Source organism: Ornithorhynchus anatinus, chromosome 1 (genome assembly GCF_004115215.2).
Source record: "Ornithorhynchus anatinus isolate Pmale09 chromosome 1, mOrnAna1.pri.v4, whole genome shotgun sequence".
NCBI classification, from domain to species: domain Eukaryota; kingdom Metazoa; phylum Chordata; class Mammalia; order Monotremata; family Ornithorhynchidae; genus Ornithorhynchus; species Ornithorhynchus anatinus.
The window spans coordinates 21267057-21287761 of record NC_041728.1 but is presented as its reverse complement, the minus strand read 5'-3'; the positions used below and the strand labels follow the sequence as shown (position 1 = coordinate 21287761).

General features: G+C 45.3%; 2 protein-coding genes across 2 annotated transcripts in view; one reads left to right on the top strand and one right to left on the bottom strand.

Annotated features, from left to right (window-relative positions):
* Positions 1-1940: 1940 nt before the first annotated feature.
* On the bottom strand, positions 1941-17261 carry DHFR (dihydrofolate reductase). Its single transcript, XM_029059577.2, has 6 exons — positions 17090-17261; positions 15869-15918; positions 14307-14412; positions 13530-13656; positions 5167-5282; positions 1941-2963 (listed from the first exon to the last, which is right to left on the bottom strand). The coding sequence occupies exons 1-6, from the start codon at positions 17173-17175 to the stop codon at positions 2885-2887; spliced, it is 564 nt and encodes a 187-aa protein (XP_028915410.1). The 5' UTR covers positions 17176-17261; the 3' UTR covers positions 1941-2884.
* A 119-nt stretch (positions 17262-17380) lies between these two features.
* Positions 17381-20705, top strand: part of MSH3 (mutS homolog 3) — a 109021-nt gene continuing 105696 nt past the window's right edge. Inside the window, exon 1 of the mRNA XM_039911283.1 lies at positions 17381-17651. Within this exon, the coding sequence (XP_039767217.1) occupies positions 17385-17651 (267 nt within the window). The 5' untranslated portion in view covers positions 17381-17384. The remainder of the gene's footprint in view (positions 17652-20705) is intronic.

The following is a 20705-nucleotide window of genomic DNA, read 5'->3' as shown; positions in this document are numbered from 1 at the left end:
ACCTGATTCCCTTGTGTCTACCCCAGCACTTAGAATAGTGCTCTGCACATAGTAAGCGCTTAACAAATACCAACATTATTATTTAATGCTCTCAGTCAGCTTGCTCCCTCCTACCTCCCTCAACTCCTTCTACAGCCCAGCCCACACACTTCGCTCATCCAGCACCAGCGTACTCACTGTGCTCTAATCTCATCTATCTCGCCGCTGCTCCCTTTCCCATGTTCTTCCTCTGGCCTGGAACTCCCTCCCCCACTTCCTTACACATCAGACCACCACTGTCCCCACCTTCAAAGTCTTATTAAGATCACATCTCCTCCAGGAGGCCTTCCCTGACTAAGCACTCTCTTTCCTGGCTCCCTCTCCCTTCCGTACTTGGATCTTTACCCTTAGGGCATTTATTATTTCACTGCACCCTCAGCCCCACAGCCCTTATGGACCTGTCTATAAATTGTTTATATTAATGTCTGCCTCACCCCCTCCATGTGGGGCAGGGAATGTGCCTTCCGACTCTGTTGATTGTACTCTCCCAAGTGCTTAGTACAGGCCTCTGCACAAAGTAAATATTCAATAAATACACCGATTGATTACAAAGGCAGCAAGCTTTCATATTCAAACAAGACACTATCACAATAGGCACAGATGTGGCATAAAAGACCAATCTTAATGGACAAACTATGTCACAGTTGCTGCTTTTGAATCTGCTACCTGATCTTTTTTTTTTTTAATGGTCTTTGTTAAGCACTTACTATGTGCACATAGTCAGCGCTCAATAAATACTATTGAATGAATGAATGTCAAACATTGTCCTAAGTCCTTAAGTAGATATGAGTCAATCAGGTTCTGACCCACATGGGGCTCACAGACTTAAGTACAAGGGAGAACAGGTATTGAATCCCCATTTTATAATCAGTCAACCACTCAGGTTCCTGAGCGCTTACTGTGGGCAGAGCACTGTAAGAAGCGCCTGGGAGAGTACAATATAACAGAGTTGGTAGAGATGTTCCCTACTTTCAACAAGATACAGTCTAAAGGGGGAAATTAGTTAATTACAGTTGAGGAAACTGAAGCACAAAGACATTGTGACTTGCCCAAGGCTACCCAGTAGGCAAGTGGCAAAGCTGGAAATAAAACCCAAGTTGCCCGACTCCTAAGCCTGTGCTCTATCCACTAAACCCCACAGCTTGCCCAAAGTTTTTGGCTCAAGGAACAAAACCCTTCCCTGATTACTGCAAGCTTGCCCACCTCTGATCCATTCCTCAGGCCTCCAACCACCTTTCTTTCTAAATTTCATTCCAAATACATTATCTGACCTATAAGATAATAAGGGTGTTATGATGCTTTTATTTTTCCCTAGAATAACCAAAAAGATTTAGCTAGTTTATTATAAAGTACGTTGGAACTCTGAGACCATGTGCACCAACACTTCTGGTTGAGAACAGGTGGCCTGAGGCAGAAAAAGTAGATAAATTATCACCAAATTGATAAAATTTCAAATAGCTTGAAATGTTTCTTTTTCCTGCTCAGTCTAGGGCTGAATCCTCTTCAGGCTCAATCATTTTCATTCATTAGAATCTGTATATTTATTCCCAATGGCCACGGGTCTATATATATTTGCTCCCCTGGAATGTCCTTATTGATTAGAAGGTTCCATCTTCTAATGATTTTTCTGATTACCTTCATCATCCAACCAAAAGAAACCTCTTCCATAGTTCATGTATCTTAATTGCATCATTGGCTTCATAATTTCTTAACTTAAATAGGTATAATTTAGCTGTCAGAAGTACCAAGTAAAGGACCTGCAAGTTTCAATTTAAATATCGATGTATAGAAAATATACTATTTAAAGAAGATTTCCTGTGAATGTGTTATAGCTTTTGTGACCTTGTACTGTCAGGGATTAGCCTTTCACATTCCTATATTTTTATGACTTCAGTGCACAGTTAAGAAATTGATATATTTTTATTTTTAAAATAGATCAGCAATCATACAGATGGAATAATGTCACTTGCTACAGGGGTTTCTGCACAGGATGTGTGATTTTATCGGAATGCAAACTCTGTGAGCATCAAAGCAAAAAGAACAGTCCTAGAATAAATCTTACTATGTAATCTTTTCTTCCTAGCTTAGTTTAGCCTAGGAGGTCTGAAGCAGGAGAGAAAAAAAATTTCTACCAATAAATGATTAACTAATGCCAAGAAATCTTCTTGAAATACAATAGTTTGGGAAAAGGTGAGAATTCCGATAATCTCTGAATGAAGGATGAACAGCTATCATCTCAGGTATAAGAAGCATGAGTAGCTCTGATTGTAAAGTTAACAGTGATAGAGTCAAGAGTTAGATTGCTTATGATTTTCCTTTTAAATCACTTTTCTCTGCAGTTTAGCTTCTTTGCCTAAAAAGTCATAAATTACTTTTTTTTCCATTCTTCTGAAATCCTCCGACGAAACAGAATTCAGGTACGACAGACATTTAAGTGTCTTTCACAGCAGATTCTTAAAAAAATAAACAAGAAAGCGTTGCCCTCACCACACCCTTTTTCCTTCTCTTCAAACCCCCAGGATCACTCTACATTCCCTTTCTATCTCATAAGAAATGGTACCAGATTAAAAGGAATACTGATGTCCTCTCATCTCCCCAAATCTTAACATAAATGAAATGAACACTACATTTTTCAAATACATTCTCAAAAAAATCTAGTAAATGGGGCAGCAGATTGTTTCGAGAAAAAACCAAAAGTTGCAGAAAAGAACAGCTTTTAATCAATTGAAGATTTGTGGAGAAAAAGTACTTATGTGAAAAGTTAATTGACATCCATCAAGCATTTATTTCTATACTGACATGATATAAAATTATTTTTTTAAAAGTAAATCAGTCTGTGAACCTACTAAATATGCTTTTCGTATACTTCAAATCTGTACTGAATGCCCTTTTCTTCCTGGGTGTCAGCTGGAACACCAGGATACCTGAAAAACACAAAAAATGATGAGCTGTACCTGGAATTACCATTAAATCTCTGATCAAATGATATAGGATTTCAGATTTTTTTGTTTCCTTAATTTTTAGAATTCTACTTGTAACTTCCTTGGCATGAATCATCGAAATATTAATTTTTATCTTGGCAAAATATTCAGACCTATGTATGACAGTATTAAGGCTGTCAGCTTGAAAGGTAAAAAAATGAAACCTAAATTTCAAAAAAAGATGAGCAATAACTATTAGAAGTGACTATTACGTTGGCTGCTTTTCTCCAGCAGCAGTAAAACCAAAAAAGAAATAACCTAGCTCAATGTGAAAAACAAATTATTTAGTTTTCTTTAACTAGTATTGCTGATGGCTTTTCTTCACTTATTTCCTTTCTTTTTTTCCAATAGGCTATGCTTTCTGAAAACAGAACAATTATTAAATATTTCTGCCCACGACCCAGCTTGATCCCAAATCTTCTCAATTATTGTTCTCCCTACCTGTTAACAGAGATAAAAGAAAAACTTCATCTTAAAGGTCAGACTTATCCCTCAGGGATTTACCTGTAATTACAATCCTTCCATGTAAGTTTGCTGTGGGCAGGGACCCTATCAACTCTGTTTTGTACAGTGCTCTACCCACAGTAAACACTCAATAAATACCATTGATTGATTAATTGATAATGAATAATTTCTTCTAAGATTTTGCCATAGGACATTAGAACAAAACTAACTCTCATTATTTAGAACAATCTTTTGGGAGATTCAGTTTCCTTTTTGGAGGGGGTGTTATTTTAGTCATTCCTAAAATTACTTCAGTTCTCAAATTAGGGGACTGTAAAAGCCATGCATGTGTTGATTCAACAGCTAAGCATTTCAAATGGACCATCAAATCTTGTCAGTATGGTCTTCAACAATTAAGATTATTGGGTAGAAATAACCAAAATGCACTTGCACTTTGGTCAAATTATTGTCATCATCATCAGTGGTACTGATTAACCACTCTGGGATGAATTGTATTATTTTCACATTTTGGAAAGTTACTCTCATAAATGAATGAGAAGCAGCATGGCCTAATGGAAAGAGCACGGGCCTGGGAGTCAGATGACCTGGGTTCTAATCCCTGCTTCACCACTTGTCTGTTCTGTGACTTTGGGCAAGTCATTTCACTTCTCTGGACCTGAGTTTCCTCAACTGTCAAATGGGGTATAAGGATGTGAACCCCACGTGAGACAGAGGTTGAGTCCAACCTTATTATCTTGTATTTACCTTAGCGTTTAGTATAGTGCCTGGAACAAAGTAAGCGCTTAACAAATACCACAATTAAATGACCATTTTAGGGAGAGAGGGTAATTGATAACATATTAAATCATTAACGTGTATTATCTTATACCTCCATGATACTCATAAACAATTCAAGTTTAACTACAAATTATGACAAGTTTAAATACCCAGGTATACTCAACCAAGAAAAAAAAGTGCTAGATAGCTTATTAATATTCCAAAGTCAGGATATTTATTTTAGAAATATTTCAATTGTGAAGAAAGAGAATGAAACTTATTAAAAGGATTACAGAGAATAGGTCAGAAAAGCAACAGAAAAAAGGAAATCAAAAAGCAACAGAATTTTTGCACAGCAGTTTTCTGAAGCAGGGGCTCAATGAACACCACAGCTGAAAAAAAGAACCTAACAAACCCTCACAATGCTTCAGTGTAAAACAGATGGATGCAGAAATGTTCTGCGCATATGTAGAAAACCAAATTAATTTAGTCATACCTGTTCTGCCTCTAGGAAGAGAAAGACAAATGAAGTGATTCAGTGGACAGACAGGACATATGAGTAGATTCCAGGAAAAGCTGCATCATGAATTTTTACATCCTCCATGCTGTTGCCTGGGGGCAAAGAGCATGTGGAAAGTCTAGAACCCAAAGCTAACACAGTGCCATTAATCAGTGTCAAAATTGCAACATGACATGAGGGACAAATGGCCATAAACTTACCTGAAAGGAGCCTGCACTCTCAGGATCCTTCTCCAAAATGCCAGGGTGAGAAAAGGATCTCTTTCAAAGTTTGCTTTAATCCCAAATGTTTGCATGTCAATATTTATTACCTTGGTAGTTACCCAAAATCTTGGTCTGAACTGCATATGTATTTTTACACTGTGAAACTGAGGCAAATAGGGGAAGAACTATATATGATACTTACTCCGGAATAAGTTTATATTTCTCTAAATCAATTTCTGGAAAAAATGTGTCACTTTCAAAGTCTTGCAAAATTCTAGTCACAAATAGTCGCTGATGACCTCCTTTCTCCATTGCTTCCTTTAGAAAAACAAGGCAAAAAGGGATTAGTTACTTTCCATAGCCTGAGGTAGTGAAATAAAAAATAATTGTACATGGGAACAGTTACAATCTCTGTGGTAAGCAAGGCAAAATGATTTTCCACACAACTTTGTGACTCTTTGGTGACAGTTCCAGATCACAAAGACAACTAAAAAAATGTTGCTAGTAACCATCAAAATTATTTATGCAGTGTCTTTAATGAATGCTGTACTGGGCATCTGGCAGTTGTACAGAGAAAGATTAGCTTGTAAAATCCTTGAAGGTAGAGATTATACCTACTAATTCTAATGCCTTCTCCCAAGGTTTTGGAAAAGTGTTCCCTACACAATAAGTGCAATTGACTGATTGAACACTGAAAATTCAAATATTACCAGTTAGTCCCAAGAAACAAGTGGTCCCTGGAGAGGAGTCTCAGGACAGCTTAGTGCACCCTAATGGTCTAAAGCGTAAAATCTATATGATTTACTGAGTACCTGAACTGAGCAGAACATTGTGCTGTGGTTTTGGGAGAGTATAAGAAGATACATAATTCCTGCCCTCAAGGATCTTATAAATCTAGCAGCAGAGACAGACAGTAAATAAATTACAGTAAAATAAATTACTGAGTGGTACTAAGTGCTTAAGAGAGTACAATACAACGGAGTTGGTAGGCACACGCCGTGCCCATAACGAACTTACGGTCCAGAGGGAATAGCAATAGAATGCAAATATATATGTGCAGTGGCAGGGGAGAGGGATAAGTACCCAAGTCCTTTGCTAACGCAAATGCGCCGAAGTGGCAGTTTGGGGGAGGCAACAGGCTGTGGGAAGGAAAGTTAATCAGGGTAGGCCTCCTGGAGATAATGTGATTTCACAAGGGCCTAGAAGATGGGGAGATAAGTGGCCTACCAGAAGTGAAGGGGGAGGGAATGCCAGGCAGAACAGAGGGTGTGAATAAGAAGCTGGCGGGGAGATGAGAATGAGGCAAAGAGAGTGGGTTGGCATGAGGAATAAAGTGCTCAAACTGGGGTGTAGTGGGAGGGGAGTGAGGGTAAGTAATGGTCAGTGAGCTGAGTATGTTAAAACCAATACTTACGATGTAGGGTGGAATGTATGGCTCAATGTATGTGGGGCACGGGAGTTTAGAGGAGTGGTGAGCTATGCTCAGCATGATGCTTTCTACTTTCTATTCATTTCCTGCTCCTGGAAAGAGGTGGGATTTGGCCACAGTGATGAAGGGCAGTGCTTTTTTTCCACCAGGAAGCCTTCCCTGACTCACCACTCATCTCCAGTCTCTCTCCCTGCTGTGGCACCATGCATTTAATCACCTCCTCCAAGAGGCCTTCCCAGACTGAGCTCCTCTTCCCCCTCTACTCCCTCTGCCATCCCCCCTTTACCTCTCCGCAGCTAAAGCCTCATTTTCCCCTTTTCCCTCTGCTCCTCCACCTCTCCCTTCCCATCCCCACAGCACTGTACCCGTCCGCTCAACTGTATATATTTTCGTTACCCTATTTATTTTGTTAATGAATTGTACATCGCCTTGATTCTATTTAGTTACCATTGTTTTTACGAGATGTTCTTCCCCTTGACGCTGTTTAGTGCCATTGTTCTTGTCTGTCCGTCTCCCCCGATTAGACTGTAAGCCCGTCAAACGGCAGGGACTGTCTCTATCTGTTGCCGACTTGTTCATCCCAAGCGCTTAGTACAGTGCTCTGCACATAGTAAGCGCTCAATAAATACTATTGAATGAAAATACTACTATTGAATGAATTTAAGTCCAGACCCCCAAGGACTTGAATACTCTCTCCACCTACCCAGCACTTATGTACACATGCTGTTGCTTCTCCTATGTTTAACTGTGTAATAGACAGGTAGCATGGCCCAGTGCATAGAGCATGGACCTGGCAGTCGGAAGGACCTGATTTCTAGTCCTGGTTCTGCCACTTGTCAGCTGTGAGACCTTGGGCAAGTCACTTAAACTTCTCTGTGCCTCAGTTACCTCATCTGTAAAATGGAAATTAAGACAGTCAGTCCTAGACTGTAAACTCGTTGTGGACAGGAAATGTCACTGTTTATCATTGTAGTGTACTTTCCCAAGCGCTCAGTACATTGCTCTGCACACAGTAAGTGCTCAATAAACTTAAATGAATGAAAGAATGTGGGACAGGGACTGTGTCCAACCTGATTTGCTTGTATCCACCCCAGTGCTTAGAACAGTAGAAGGCACATAGTAAGCACCTCAACAGACACAATTATTATTATTACGTTCATCTCCCCCATTAGATTGTAAGATCCTTGAGGGCAGTGATTGTATCTAATGACTCATTTTGCTCTCCCAAGTGGCTTGTACAATGGTCTGCCAACCCAGTAAATGCTCAATAAATACCACTGGCTGATCGCTGAGATGAGATGAAGCCTCGGAGTCCCTGTGCAGGCAGGCGCTGATGGCAAAGGGCTCAGGCTGCGCTCAAGTTTCCACCCACCCCAACCAACTCACTGCTTGTTAGCACTTCTAAGAAGGGTAAATAGGAACAAGCAGAGAAATTTACTACTTGCTGCTGTGATAAAAGGTCTGGTGGAGGAGGAAGCTGAAATTAATTCCAAGTGCTCAGTACAGTGCTCTGCACACAGTAAGTGCTCAAAAAAATATGATCGAATGAATGAATGAAAATTAATTAGATTTTGGGATTACAGTCTATGTTCTCCTGTACCTAGAGTAAGTGTATTTCAGATCCGGCTGTGTATTAGATCAATTACATACCAGGAGGGCTGAGACTCTCAAACTGCAACCCCAGGCATTTTACTAGTGTTTTAGGTTCAATTTCCAGAACACCTCAATTCTAATTTCTAGATCTCCAGATAACATAATAATAATGACAATGGTATTTGATAAGCACTTACTATATGCCAAGCACTGTTCTAAACGCTGGGAAAAAAGGTAAAACAGGTGGTCCCACGAGGGGCTCACAGTCTCAATCCCCATTTTACAGATGAGGTAACTGAGGCACAGAAGTTAAGTGGCTTGCCCAAGATCACACAGCAGAAAAGTGGCGGGGCTGGAAATAGAAAATGCATCCTCTGACCCCTAAGCCCATGCTCTTTCCACTAAGCCACGCTACTTCTGGAAGCACGTTTCGTACTCTGGAACAATTAACTTTCGAGAAGCCTCTATTACAATTTTCTTAGCTCTCTAGCATGCTTCTGGGAAGGAAGTAATCTGGAACAATAATAGGTTCAACTGCAATTTTCAATTCTCATTTCTGTGCCGATTGGTCATTGTCCAAAAATATATTTCCATAGTGATCTGGAACTCTTCTTACTTAAGACGTTTAGTAGGTCTTGAAGCAGGATTTGATTTCAGTATTTTTATTGGAAATCTTCAAAATTTGTGTATGGTACATTTATCTTAGGAGTTATTACTACTGCTTCCTTCCTTCCTCCACACACAGAGCAAGGGCCTGGAGGTGATTCATGTTTCCATGTATTATTAATGAATGCTCTAACTAGAGCTTCTGGAAGCTTATTTATGCAAAATAAATCCGATGCTTTTAGCAGTCAATGCTGCTGGGGAAATGACAGCTTCTACAGAAACAATTCCACCACTTGGGAATTTCTAAAAATGCTAGAGGGCATATCACTGTTCCTAAATACATATCCATAATAAGCCAAAACGTTTTTGATCTTAAAGAAGCTACCTCAAAAAGAAAAGGAATGACTTCTGGTTATAATCCCTACATTATGAGGACACTCTTCTGGATTTGAATGACAGTGGTAAATAAAGCCTCACATTGTCCGACAGACAATTCCGCTCTCTCCGTTCAAAGTCTTATTGAAGGCATGTCTCCTCCAAGAGGCCTTCCCTGACTAAATCTTCTGTTCCTTTTCTCCCACTCCCTTCTGTGTCACCCTGACTTACTCCCTTTATTCATCCCCCCTCCCAGCCCCACACTTATGTACACATTTGTAATTTATGTATTTATATTAATGTCTCCCTCCCCCATCTAGACTGTAAACTCAAGAGCAGGGAATGTCTGTTTACTGTTGTACTGTACTCTCCCAAGAGCTTAGTACAGTGCTCTGCACAGAGTAAGAGCTCAATAAATATGATCGACTGACTGACAGAAGCAGTCTGGAGGAATCTCCTTTAGCTGATGAATCATCGATCAATGGTATTTATTGAGCGCTATGTGCCGAGCACTGGATTAAGTGCTTGGGAGAGTACAATAGAGTTGGTAGAGATGTTCCCTGCCCACAATGAGCTTACAATCTAGAGGGAAACCTTGCTGGCACTGTGGCTTGTAAAAATAATAATGGTTGTATATGTTAAGCACTTGCTGTATGCCAGGCACCGTACGAAGCGCTGGGGGGGATACAAGCAAATTGGGTTGGACACAGTCCCTGTCCCATGTGGAGCTCACAGTCTCAATCCCCATTTTACACGTGAGGTAACTGAGGCCCAGAGGAGTGAAGTGACTTGCCCAAGGTCACACAGCAGACAGGTGGCTGAGCCAGGATTAGAACCCATGACCTTCTGACTCCCAGGCCTGTGCTCTATCTACCACACCATGCTGCTTGTCATTGTGGGCAGGGAATGTCTGTTTATTCTTATAGTATACTCTACGAAGTGCTTAGCACACAATAAGCACTCAATTAATACAACCGAACGAATGCCTGGCACATAGTAAGCACTTAGGGACCATTAAAACATGTGGCAAGGGGGAGAGAAACAAGAGTCACCTATCTTAGGTGCCCCTTCTACAGGGGCAGTGGGAGCAACGGCCCCAGAGCTGTGGAAGCTGAAATCCCAATCTTGCTCATTCCAGGTCATGACTGGATTCCAGATGATGGTTCTCTGGGCACTTTATAAACATCCCCTACCTCCAGGGCCCTGTGCTTCTCTCTGCCGCTGTAGCTGGCACCTCTGATGTGGAAGAGGTCACAACTTGAAGCCCTGGGAGCATGAGATTCAGAGGCTCAGGAGTCAGAGGACCTGTATTCTAATCTGGGCTCTGCCATTTATCTGCTGTGTGACCTTGGGCAAGCCGCCTAACTTCTCTGTGTCTCAGTTACCTCATCTGTCAAATGGAGATTGAGACTGAGTTCCATTGGGGACAGGGACTGTGTCCAACCCAACTATCCTGGGTCTACAGGGGCGCTTAGTATAGTGCTTGGCACACCGTAAGCATTTACCAAATACAATTAAAAAAAGGCTGCCGTGGCTATGGAAGATGGGGCAACAAAAGGCATCTTGCAGTCTGGCAAACAGGAAATATTTGTCATTGGTTTTACGACAAAGGATTTCTGATTGAAAGGTGATTACTATCATAGTAAGTACTAGATCTCATCTCTGTCCAGACAGTAAAGGAACATAAGAGGCCAGAAGAGAGGGGGGGAAACGAGCTGGGGGTGAGACAAGCTCAACAGTCAAGGGGGCAGGGGCGAGCTGGAGATCCAAGTCCTCTTGGCAGTGCTAAGTAGCACGAGATGAAAGGGAGCGGGCCTGGTCACTTCAGAGTGGCAGCTCAGGATGGTGGCCTGGGGCAGGAGGGAATGAGCCAGGCCCAGGGGCCTTGACCTCTGATCCAGATTACAGAAACAAGGGAAAAGGTTGGCCGGGAGAGAGCTGGATGGTGGTAGCAAGGCACAAACATGCCCAACACAGGTATGTTCCTCTCCTAGCCTCACCACAGGCCCCACAGACCAGCACCAGCCTAAGCTGGAAATGCTTGCTCTTTGGTACAAGCCCAAACGGCCTGGAGTTTTGGGACTTCAGCAGGGCCGCTGTGCTCCTCAGGAAAACAACCTGCTGCCACTGAGCTATTTGACCGAGGGAGCGACTCTGAACACTATTTACCTTGCGATACTCGGATGAGAGCAGGTGAGAGGTAATAGGGAGGGAAAATGGGGGTGGGTGCTGATGAGAGCTTAGACCAGGAAGGCTTCCTGGAGAAATAGGATTTCAGTAGGGCTTTGAAGATGGGTGGAGAGTGTGAGATGGGGCTTGACAGCAGGTTAGGAGAGAGCGAGGCTGGTAGTGGAGCAAAGTGTGCGGCTTGGGTTGTAGTGGAAGAGAAGCACGGATAAGTAAGGGGGAGAGCTGACGGGATGACTTGAATCTGACGGTGAGGAGTTTCTGTATGATGTGGAGGTGGACGGGAAACCTTTGAAGGATTTTGAGGAGTGGGGAGATGTGCACAGAACGATATTTTTAGAAAGACAATCCAAGCAGCAGAGTGTAGTATGGCCGGGAGGAGGGAGTTGCTGGAGGCAAGAAGTCAGCAAGTATTCGAGATGGGATTTAACGAGTACCTGAATCAGCGAGGGAGCAGTTTGGATAGAGAGGAAGGGATGGATTCTAGAGATGCTATGAAGGCAGAACAGACGGATTTCGAGGACAGACTGAATTTGTGGTGTTTCAGGAGAGAGGAGCCAATGATAATGCGAAAGTTGTGGGTTTGTATGACAGAGACGATGGGGGCGTTTACAGTAACGGGAAAGTTGGTGAGAAAGGGAGGAGTTCGGTTTCGGACATGTTAAGTTTGAGGTGGTGGAGATTCGGACATTCAGGCACCTATATCCTGAAAGCAGAAGGAAATGTGAGATTGCACAGAGGGGGAGAGGTAGAGGTTAGATGTATAGATTTGGGAGTCATCGATGTATAGATGGTAGTTGAAGCCATGAGAGTGGATGAGAGTCCCAAAGAAGTGGGTGTAGATGGGGATGAGAAGCAGACCTGGTATTGGGCCTTAAGGTACTCACGTAGTTAAGGGGTGAGAGACAGAGGGGAAGCCGGCGAAAGACCAAAAATTAGCGGCCAGAGAAGGAAAACCAGAAAAGGATGATGTCGGTGAAATCAGGAGGTGAAGGTGATAGGTGTGAGGTTGTTTCCTGAAGGGGGTGATCCATAGTGTCAAAGCCATCTGAGAAGTCGAGAAAAATTAGGACGGAGTACAGCCTGTTGGACAAGGTAAAGAAGAGGTCATCGGTGACTTTGGAAAGAACAATGGAGGGTGTGGAAGCCAGACTGAAGGGTGTCTAGAAGGGAATCAGAGGAGAGGATGTAGAGGCAGTGGAAATAAACAACTCGCTCAAAGAGTTTGGAGAGAAATGGTAAGAGGAAAATGGGGCAATAGCTGGAAGTGGAGTGAGGTCAAGGGAGTTTTTTTAGGGCAGGAAGTTTGTGGGTGTGTTTGAAAGTGGAGGAGAAGGTACCATTGGAGAGGCAGCAGTGAAAAATAGCACTGAGGGAGGGAAAAAGGGTGGGAGAAAATGTTTTAGTAAGGTGTGAAGGGATGGATAGGGTCTGGGGCCCAAGTGGAGGGGGCGGATTTAGAGAAGGGATGGTTGGGAAGGATGAGAGTTAGGGCAGGAGAGGTCATGGTTTGGGATGGCTTGAAATGGGCCCATTCTCTCTTTAGTGGGTTCAGACAGTACATTTCTGGGCCTACTTGAGTCATAATGACCAAAACAGGCTTGCTTTTTTTTAAAAAAAATTCTGAACACTGTAATTTATATACAAAAACATCGGGCCTAACATCAGATTAGCCCAACTATTATCAAGGGTCATATTCCCCCATCCCCACACTTTATTTTCTTTCTCAATTGAGTGTTATCCTTTCTCCCTGAAAAACAGGCCTCAGAGCTGGTGTGCTATAAATTTTAAACTCCTTTTTCATTACTCCAATAACATTATCTGCAAGAGCTGTAATTGAACTCCAAGGGTGGGCCAAGTTGATATTGAGCCCCATGAGTCAAGAATCCTCTGCAGGAGAGTGCTGGAGCCGACAAATCAGGCACATGAACTCTCTTCCCTACAGCTGCTTTTAGAGACAGGGCTGGGCTCTGGGGTGGCTGATTAAGTGCACAGTAGATCTGCTACTGCCAAAGTGCCACGACTCCTTATTCATTGATACAGTGCATCAGACTTAATTTTGATGCCTGCTGTAAACAAGTGCCTTTGAATCACAAATAAATCAAAGGCTCACGTGCAAACTTGTCATATTTATCATCTTAATTTTTATTTCTCCAGCAATCTGTAGTGTCACCATCGGGGACGCCTTCATATAGCCGGTACTACAGTTTAGCCAATTTAGCCAGTACTACACACATATCCATCACGCCACACCCATGAAGTAGGTAGAGGACAGTATTTTCCCAATTTTGCAACCGGGAAAGCTGAAGCAAAGTGATTAACTTATTTGGCTGAATCAGTGAGTGCCCGTTAACCAATCTTAGATCTGCATATACCTTATAAACTGAGCTGCCTCCAATGATCCATACCATATCCACTTTACTTGCTAGTTCTGGGAGGTGGAGAAGATTTAGAGCATCATCCAGACTTTTGGCAACATAATGAGCTCCTTGTGGGGGTTCTCTAAGGTGAGGAAAAAAAACACACATGGATTTAAGTAATCTTGAAATCCCTGGAAAAAAGCAGATATACCAATATAAGAAACGACACCAATCTTTCTGTGAGGCCTATTTCCATCAATTATATAATGTAGTTTGAAAATGGTTAAAGCAAAATAAAATAGTAGCAAACCTTGGGAGAACTTCAGTAAATCATCACTGATTTCACTTAAGTTTCTACAAGTCAGTGACAGTTTGCTCATTTTAAAACAACAGGCCTAGGAAAGGAACAGAGCGTAAATGAAGCTGGAGGAACAGAACTCTTTGGAGGACTTAAATATTGTAAACTCCTTCTCCACAAGAGATCACACTGCCAACTTTATCCATAGACAAGGGCATTTGGAGATGCAGGCTTGTAAGGGGGTTGTGACTTTTGTATCAAAGCCCCTTGCTGGCAAGGGGCGAGACTTTGCCTTCTATCCTATGCTTCCCAAGGACCTACTGCAGATCACTGAACACAGCAGGTAATCAGTAAATCCTGTTAATTAAGATGAAGAGCATAGTAAGACTAGGTCCTGCTGTATTCTGGGTTGACATATGTTGAAGGAACGTAAATAAACTGCCTCAGCAATCCAAACGCTGGAAAATTTGCAGACAACATATTTTGGCACTTACTTTAGTTCTCTGCTGAGCACTATATTAATTCTGTCTTTCAAAGGTCGACTTTTCTCAGGAATGGAGAACCAGGTCTTCTTACCCATTATCACCAGATTTTGTTTACCTGCACATTGAAATTTCAAAAACTTCTATTTTGAGAAATGACAGTATAGAAAGTTATCTTACAGTGACTCCTACGGGTTTTCTCTTCCAGCATTCTTCAGAAACATTACTATAAGCGGTGGAGTCTCTCCTTCGGGCTCATCCACATTCTGTTCTTTCCCAGTTGTCTCCCAAGAGGTAACCTCCTGCTTCCGATTAAAAACCCAACTTCCTTTCCTGTCTTATGGAGCCCCATGCCCTCACATCTCTCACCCTGGCCAGGAATGAACTTTCCTTCTAGTCCCACCTAGTAACAGGTGCTTTGGCCGGGGAGTAAACTCTCAAGTCCCTGCCTCAGTCTTAGCTTAAAGCAAATATTTCATTTGAGGAATGCCTCTGTGTAAATCATTAGTGAGTGCAGAGCGCTGTACTAAGTAGTTAGGAGATTAGACTGTTAGCTCATTATGGGCAGGGAGCATGTCTGCTAATTCTGTTGTATTGTAATTATAATAATAATTAAGGTATTTGTTAAGAGCTTACTATGTTCCCAGCACTGTTCTAAGCGCTGGGGTAGATACAAGGCAATCAGATTGTCCCTCGTGGAGCTCAGTCTTATCCCCATTTTACAGATGAGGTAAGTGGGGCACAGAGAAGTTAAGTAACTTCCTAACTTTTACAGATTCGCTCTCATTTTTACAGATGAGGTAACTGGGGCACAGAGAAATCAAGTAAATTGCCCAAGGTCACAGAGCAGACAAGTGGAGGTGCTGAGATTGGAACCCAAGTCCTCTGACTCCCAAGCCCGTCCTCTTGCCACTAGGCCAATGCTGCTTCTCTTCAAGTGTGGAGTGCACTGTTCTGCACATAGTGAGCATTCAAATATAAGTAAAAGACACAGTCCTTGCCCTCAGAGTTTACAATCTGATAAAATAGCAGATAAATTATTTACAGTACTGGGTGGAAAAAAAAATTCAGTTGCTAAATGAGTATGGAAGATGGATAAGAAAATAAGTAGTATCCACAAATTGATATATACCTAAATGCCATAAACATAGGTTTGATAGGTAGCTGTTGGGTTGACAGGACATTCATTCATTCATTCAATAGTATTTATTGAGCGCTTACTATGTGCGGAGCACTGTACTAAGTGCTTGGAATGTACAATTTGGCAACAGATAGAGACCATCTTTGCCCAACGACGGACTCACGGTCTAAACATGGGCTGGTTGGTAGAGGAGGAAGGAATTCCGGAAGGCACTGAAGATGCGGGAGAGCTGGGTCTCAGCCAAGCTGTGGGATTCAGTGACTGGGGCAATTGTGGAGGGAAGTTTGGTACTAAATAATAAAACACCAGATGTAAAGGGATCCAGCTTTGTGTCCTTATAGGTCAATCGAAAACTAAGTGACTGGCCATCTTATAAATCACTAAAACAAGTCTAATAGGTCTAGGAAAATTCAGATTAAAAATCCAGTATTACCTTTTACTGTTGGAGTTGTGGTCATTTTCTGAAAATATCTGAATTCGTTCCTAATCAGAGAGACATAGGAAACACATGATCCATGTTTGCTGACATTGCAAATGCAGTATTTAATAATGATGGCATTTGTGAAGCGCTTACTGTGTGCCAAGCACTGGAGAGGAGTCAAGGTGATGAGGTGGTCCCCCGTGGGGCTCCCCGTCTGCATCCCCATTTGACAGAGGGGGTCACTGAGGCCCAGAGAAGGGAAGTGACTTGCCCAACGTCACAAAGCTGATAATAATAATAATGGCATTTAACAGCTTACTGTGTACCAAGCGCTGTTCTAAGCACTGGAGAGGATTCAAGGCGATGAGGTTGTCCCCCGTGGGGCTCCCAGGCTTCATCCCCATTTGACAGCTGAGGTCACTGAGGCCCAGAGAAGGGAAGTGACTGGCCCAAAGTCACAGGGCTGATAATAATAATAATGGCATTTAAGTGCTTACTGTGTGCCAAGCGCTGTTCTAAGCACTGGAGAGGATTCAAGAGGATGAGACTGTCCCCCGTGGGGCTCCCTGTCTTCATCCCCATTTGACAGCTGAGGTCACTGAGGCCCAGAGAAGGGAAGTGACTTACCCAAAGTCACGCAGCTGATAATAATAAAAATGATAATGGCATTTAAGAGCTTACTAGGTGCCAGGCACTTTTCTAAGCGCTGGAGAGGATTCAAGGCGATGAGGTGGTCCCCCGTGGGGCTCCCCGTCTGCATCCCCATTTGACAGAGGGGGTCACTGAGTCCCAGAGAAGGGAAGTGACTGGCCCAAAGTCACAGGGCTGAAAATAATAATAATGGCATTTAAGTGCTTACTGTGTGCCAAGCGCTGTTCTAAGCACTGGAGAGGATTCAAGAGAATGAGACTGTCCCCCGTGGGGCTCCCAGGCTTCATTCCCATTTGACAGCTGAGGTCACTGAGGCCCAGAGAAGGGAAGTGACTCGCCCCAAGTCACGCAGCTGATAATAATAATCATGGCATTTGTTAAGTGCTGACTCTGTGCCAAGCACTGTTCTGAGCGCTGGAGAGGTTACAAGGCGATGAGGTGGTCCCCCATCTTCATCCCCCTTTTCCAGCTGAGGTGACTGAGGCCCAGAGAAGGGACTTGCCCACAGTCCCCCAGCTGACAAGTTGCGCCAACGCCCCCCCGCCCCGCTCCCGCTCTCGCTCCCGCCGCAGCCCTTGGTACCTGAGCGCGGGCCAGGGCAGGTCCCCTTTATTTCCGATGCCCCCGTTCTTGGCCACGGCCACGATGCAGTTGAGCAGCGGGCCCATCCTCCTTCCTCCCCCTTCCCCCGCGATGGCGACCCCAGGCGCGCGCCCCGCGGCTTTGGCGGGAACGGCCTCCGCCTCGCGCCCCCCGCCCCCGCCACGCGCCTCCCCCTCCCACCCCGGGAGCGGCCGCTGTGATTGGCGGAGCGCGGCGGGCGGGGGCGCGCGCGCGCTCGCTCCAGGGTCCTTCCGGTGCCCTCCTCCCCCCGCGCATGCGCCCTTCCGCTCTCCCGCCTGCCGGCGCCGGCGCCCCGCTCTCCATGCCGCGGGCGAAGGCTGACAGCGGCGGGGCTCCCTCCGCCTCCGCCTCGTCGTCCGCCCCGGCCGGGCAGGCCGTGCTCAGCAGGTTCTTCCGGCCGGCGGGCCGGGTGCGGGCGGGCCCCTCCGCCGCGGGGGCTGCTGGGAGGCCCGGCCACCCCGCTGACCCCGCTGACCCCGGCTCCACAGCGACCCCTGTCTTGCCTCCGCTGCAGCGCAAGGTAGGGGTGGGGGGGGGGGGGCCGGGCTCTGCAGAGGCTGCTGCCTTCGCACCCCCCTCTGGCTCTTTCTGGGCTATGTCTTAACCGCCCACTCTGTGCCACAGGCTATAGGAGCAGCGTGGCTCGGGGGAAAGAGCCCGGGCTTGGGAATCAGAGGTCATGGGTTCGAAACCCCGCCCTGCCACTTTCATTCATTCAATAGTATTTATTGAGCGCCTACTATGTGCAGAGCACTGGACTAAGCGCTCACTTGGCAGCCGGGTGACTGTGGGCAAGTCACTTCCCTGGGCCTCAGTGACCTCATCTGTACAATGGGGATTAACTGTGAGCCTCACGTGGGACAACCTCATTCCCCTGTATCTCCCCCAGCGCTTAGAACAGTGCTCTGCACATAGTAACAAATACCAACACTATTATTAGAAGCAGCGTGGCTCAGGGGAAAGAGCCTGGGCTTGGGAGTCAGAGGTCATGGGTTCGAATCCCCGCCCTGCCACATTCATTCAGTAGTATTTATTGAGCGCCTACTATGTGCAGAGCACTGGACTAAGCGCTCACTTAGGCGGGTGACTGTGGGCAAGTCACTTCCCTGGGCCTCAGTGACCTCATCTGTACAGTGGGGATTAACTGTGAGCCTCACGTGGGACAACCTGATGACCCTGTATCCGCCCTAGCGCTTAGAACAGTGCTCTGCACATAGTAAGCAGTTAACAAATACCAACATTGTTATTATTATTAGAAGCAGCGTGGCTAAGGGGAAAGAGCCCGGGCTTGGGAGTCAGAGGTCATGGGTTCGAATCCCAGCTCTACCACTTGTCAGCTGGGTGACTGTGGGCAAGTCACTTCCCTTCTCTGGGCCTCAGTGACCTCATCTGTACAATGGGGATTAACTGTCAGCCTCATGTGGGACAACCTGATTGCCCTGTATCTACCCCAGTGCTTAGAAGAATGCTCTGCACATAGTAAGCACTTAACAAATACCAACATTATTATTCCAAGCGCTTAGTACGGTGCTCTGCACATAGTAAGCACTCAATAAATGCTACTGAATGAATGAATGAATATTATTATTATTAGAAGCAGCGTGGCTCATGGGTTCAAATCCCGGCTCTGCCACTTGTCAGCTGTGGGACTCCTGCCGTCGACCTCTGGCCCACGTCCTCCTGCTGTCCTGGAAGGCCCTCTCTCCTCACCTCTGCCAAACTAACTCTCTTCCCCTCTTCAAAGCCCTACTGAGAGCTCACTACCTCCAAGAGGCCTTCCCAGACTGAGCTTCCCCTTTTCCCTCTGCTCCCTCTCTGTCCCCCCTTCACCTCCCCTCTGCTAAGCCCCCTTTCCCTCTGCTCTTCCCCCCTCCCTTCCCCTCCCCTCAGCACTGTGCTCATTTATATACATTTTTGTTACCCTATTTTGTTAAAGAGCTGTCCATCCCCTTGATTCTATTTACCGTGATTATGTTGTCTTGTTTTTGTCCATCCGTCTCCCCTGATTAGACTGAGCCCGTCATTGGGCAGGGATTGTCTCTATCTGTTGCCGAATTGCACATTCCAAGCGCTTAGTACGGTGCTCTATACATAGTAAGCGCTCAATAAATACTATTGAATGAATGTGACTGTGGGCAAGTCACTTAACTTCTCTGTGCCTCAATGACCTCATCTGGAAAATGGGGATTAACTGTGAGCCTCATGTGGGACAACCTTTCATTCATTCAATAGTATTTATTGAGCGCTTACTATGTGCAGAGCACTGTACTAAGCGCTTGGAATGAACAAATCAGCAACAGATAGAGACAGTCCCTGCCGTTTGACGGGCTTACAGTCTAATCGGGGGAGACGGACAGACAAGAACGATGGCAATAAATAGAGTCAAGGGGAAGAACATCTCGTAAAAACGGCAACTAAATAGAATCAAGGCAATGTACAATTCATTAACAAAATAAATAGGGTAACGGAAATATATACAGTTGAGCGGACGAATACAGTGCTGTGGGGATGGGAAGGGAGAGGTGGAGGAGCAGAGGGAAAAGGGGAAAAAGAGGGTTTAGCTGCGGAGAGGTAAAGGGGGGGTGGCAGAGGGGGTAGAGGGAGAAGAGGAGCTCAGTCTGGAAAGGTCTCTTGGAGGAGGTGAGTTTTAAGTAGGGTTTTGAAGAGGGGAAGAGAATCAGTTTGGCGGAGGTGAGGAGGGAGGGCGTTCCAGGACCGCGGGAGGACGTGGCCCAGGGGTCGACGGCGGGATAGGCGAGACCGAGGGACGGCGAGGAGGTGGGCGGCAGAGGAGCGGAGCGTGCGGGGTGGGCGGTAGAAAGAGAGAAGGGAGGAGAGGTAGGAAGGGGCAAGGTGATGGAGAGCCTCGAAGCCTAGAGTGAGGAGTTTTTGTTTGGGGCGGAGGTCGATAGGCAACCACTGGAGTTGTTTAAGAAGGAGGGTGACATGCCCAGATAGTTTCTGCAGGAAGATGAGCCGGGCAGCGGAGTGAAGAATAGACCGGAGCGGGGCGAGAGAGGAGGAAGGGAGGTCAGAGAGAAGGCTGACACAGTAGTCTAGCCGGGATATAACGAGAGCCCGTAACAGTAAGGTAGCCGTTTGGGTGGAGAGGAAAGGGCGGATCTTGGCGATATTGTAGAGGTGAAACCGGCAGGTTTTGGTAACGGATAGGATGTGTGGGGTGAACGAGAGGGACGAGTCAAGGATGACACCGAGATTGCGGGCCTGCGGGACGGGAAGGATGGTCGTGCCATCCACGGTGATAGAGAAGCCTGGGAGCGGACCGGGCTCGGGAGGGAAGATGAGGAGCTCAGTCTTGCTCATGTTGAGTTTTAGGTGGCGGGCCGACATCCAGGTGGAGACGTCCCGGAGGCAGGAGGAGATGCGAGCCTGAAGGGAGGGGGAGAGGACGGGGCGGAGATGTAGATCTGCGTGTCATCTGCATAGAGATGGTAGTCAAAGCCGTGAGAGCGAATGAGTTCACCGAGGGAGTGAGTGTAAATGTAGATCACCTGATCACCTTGTATCTGCCCCAGTACTTAGAACAGCGCTCTGCACATAGTAAGCGCTTAAC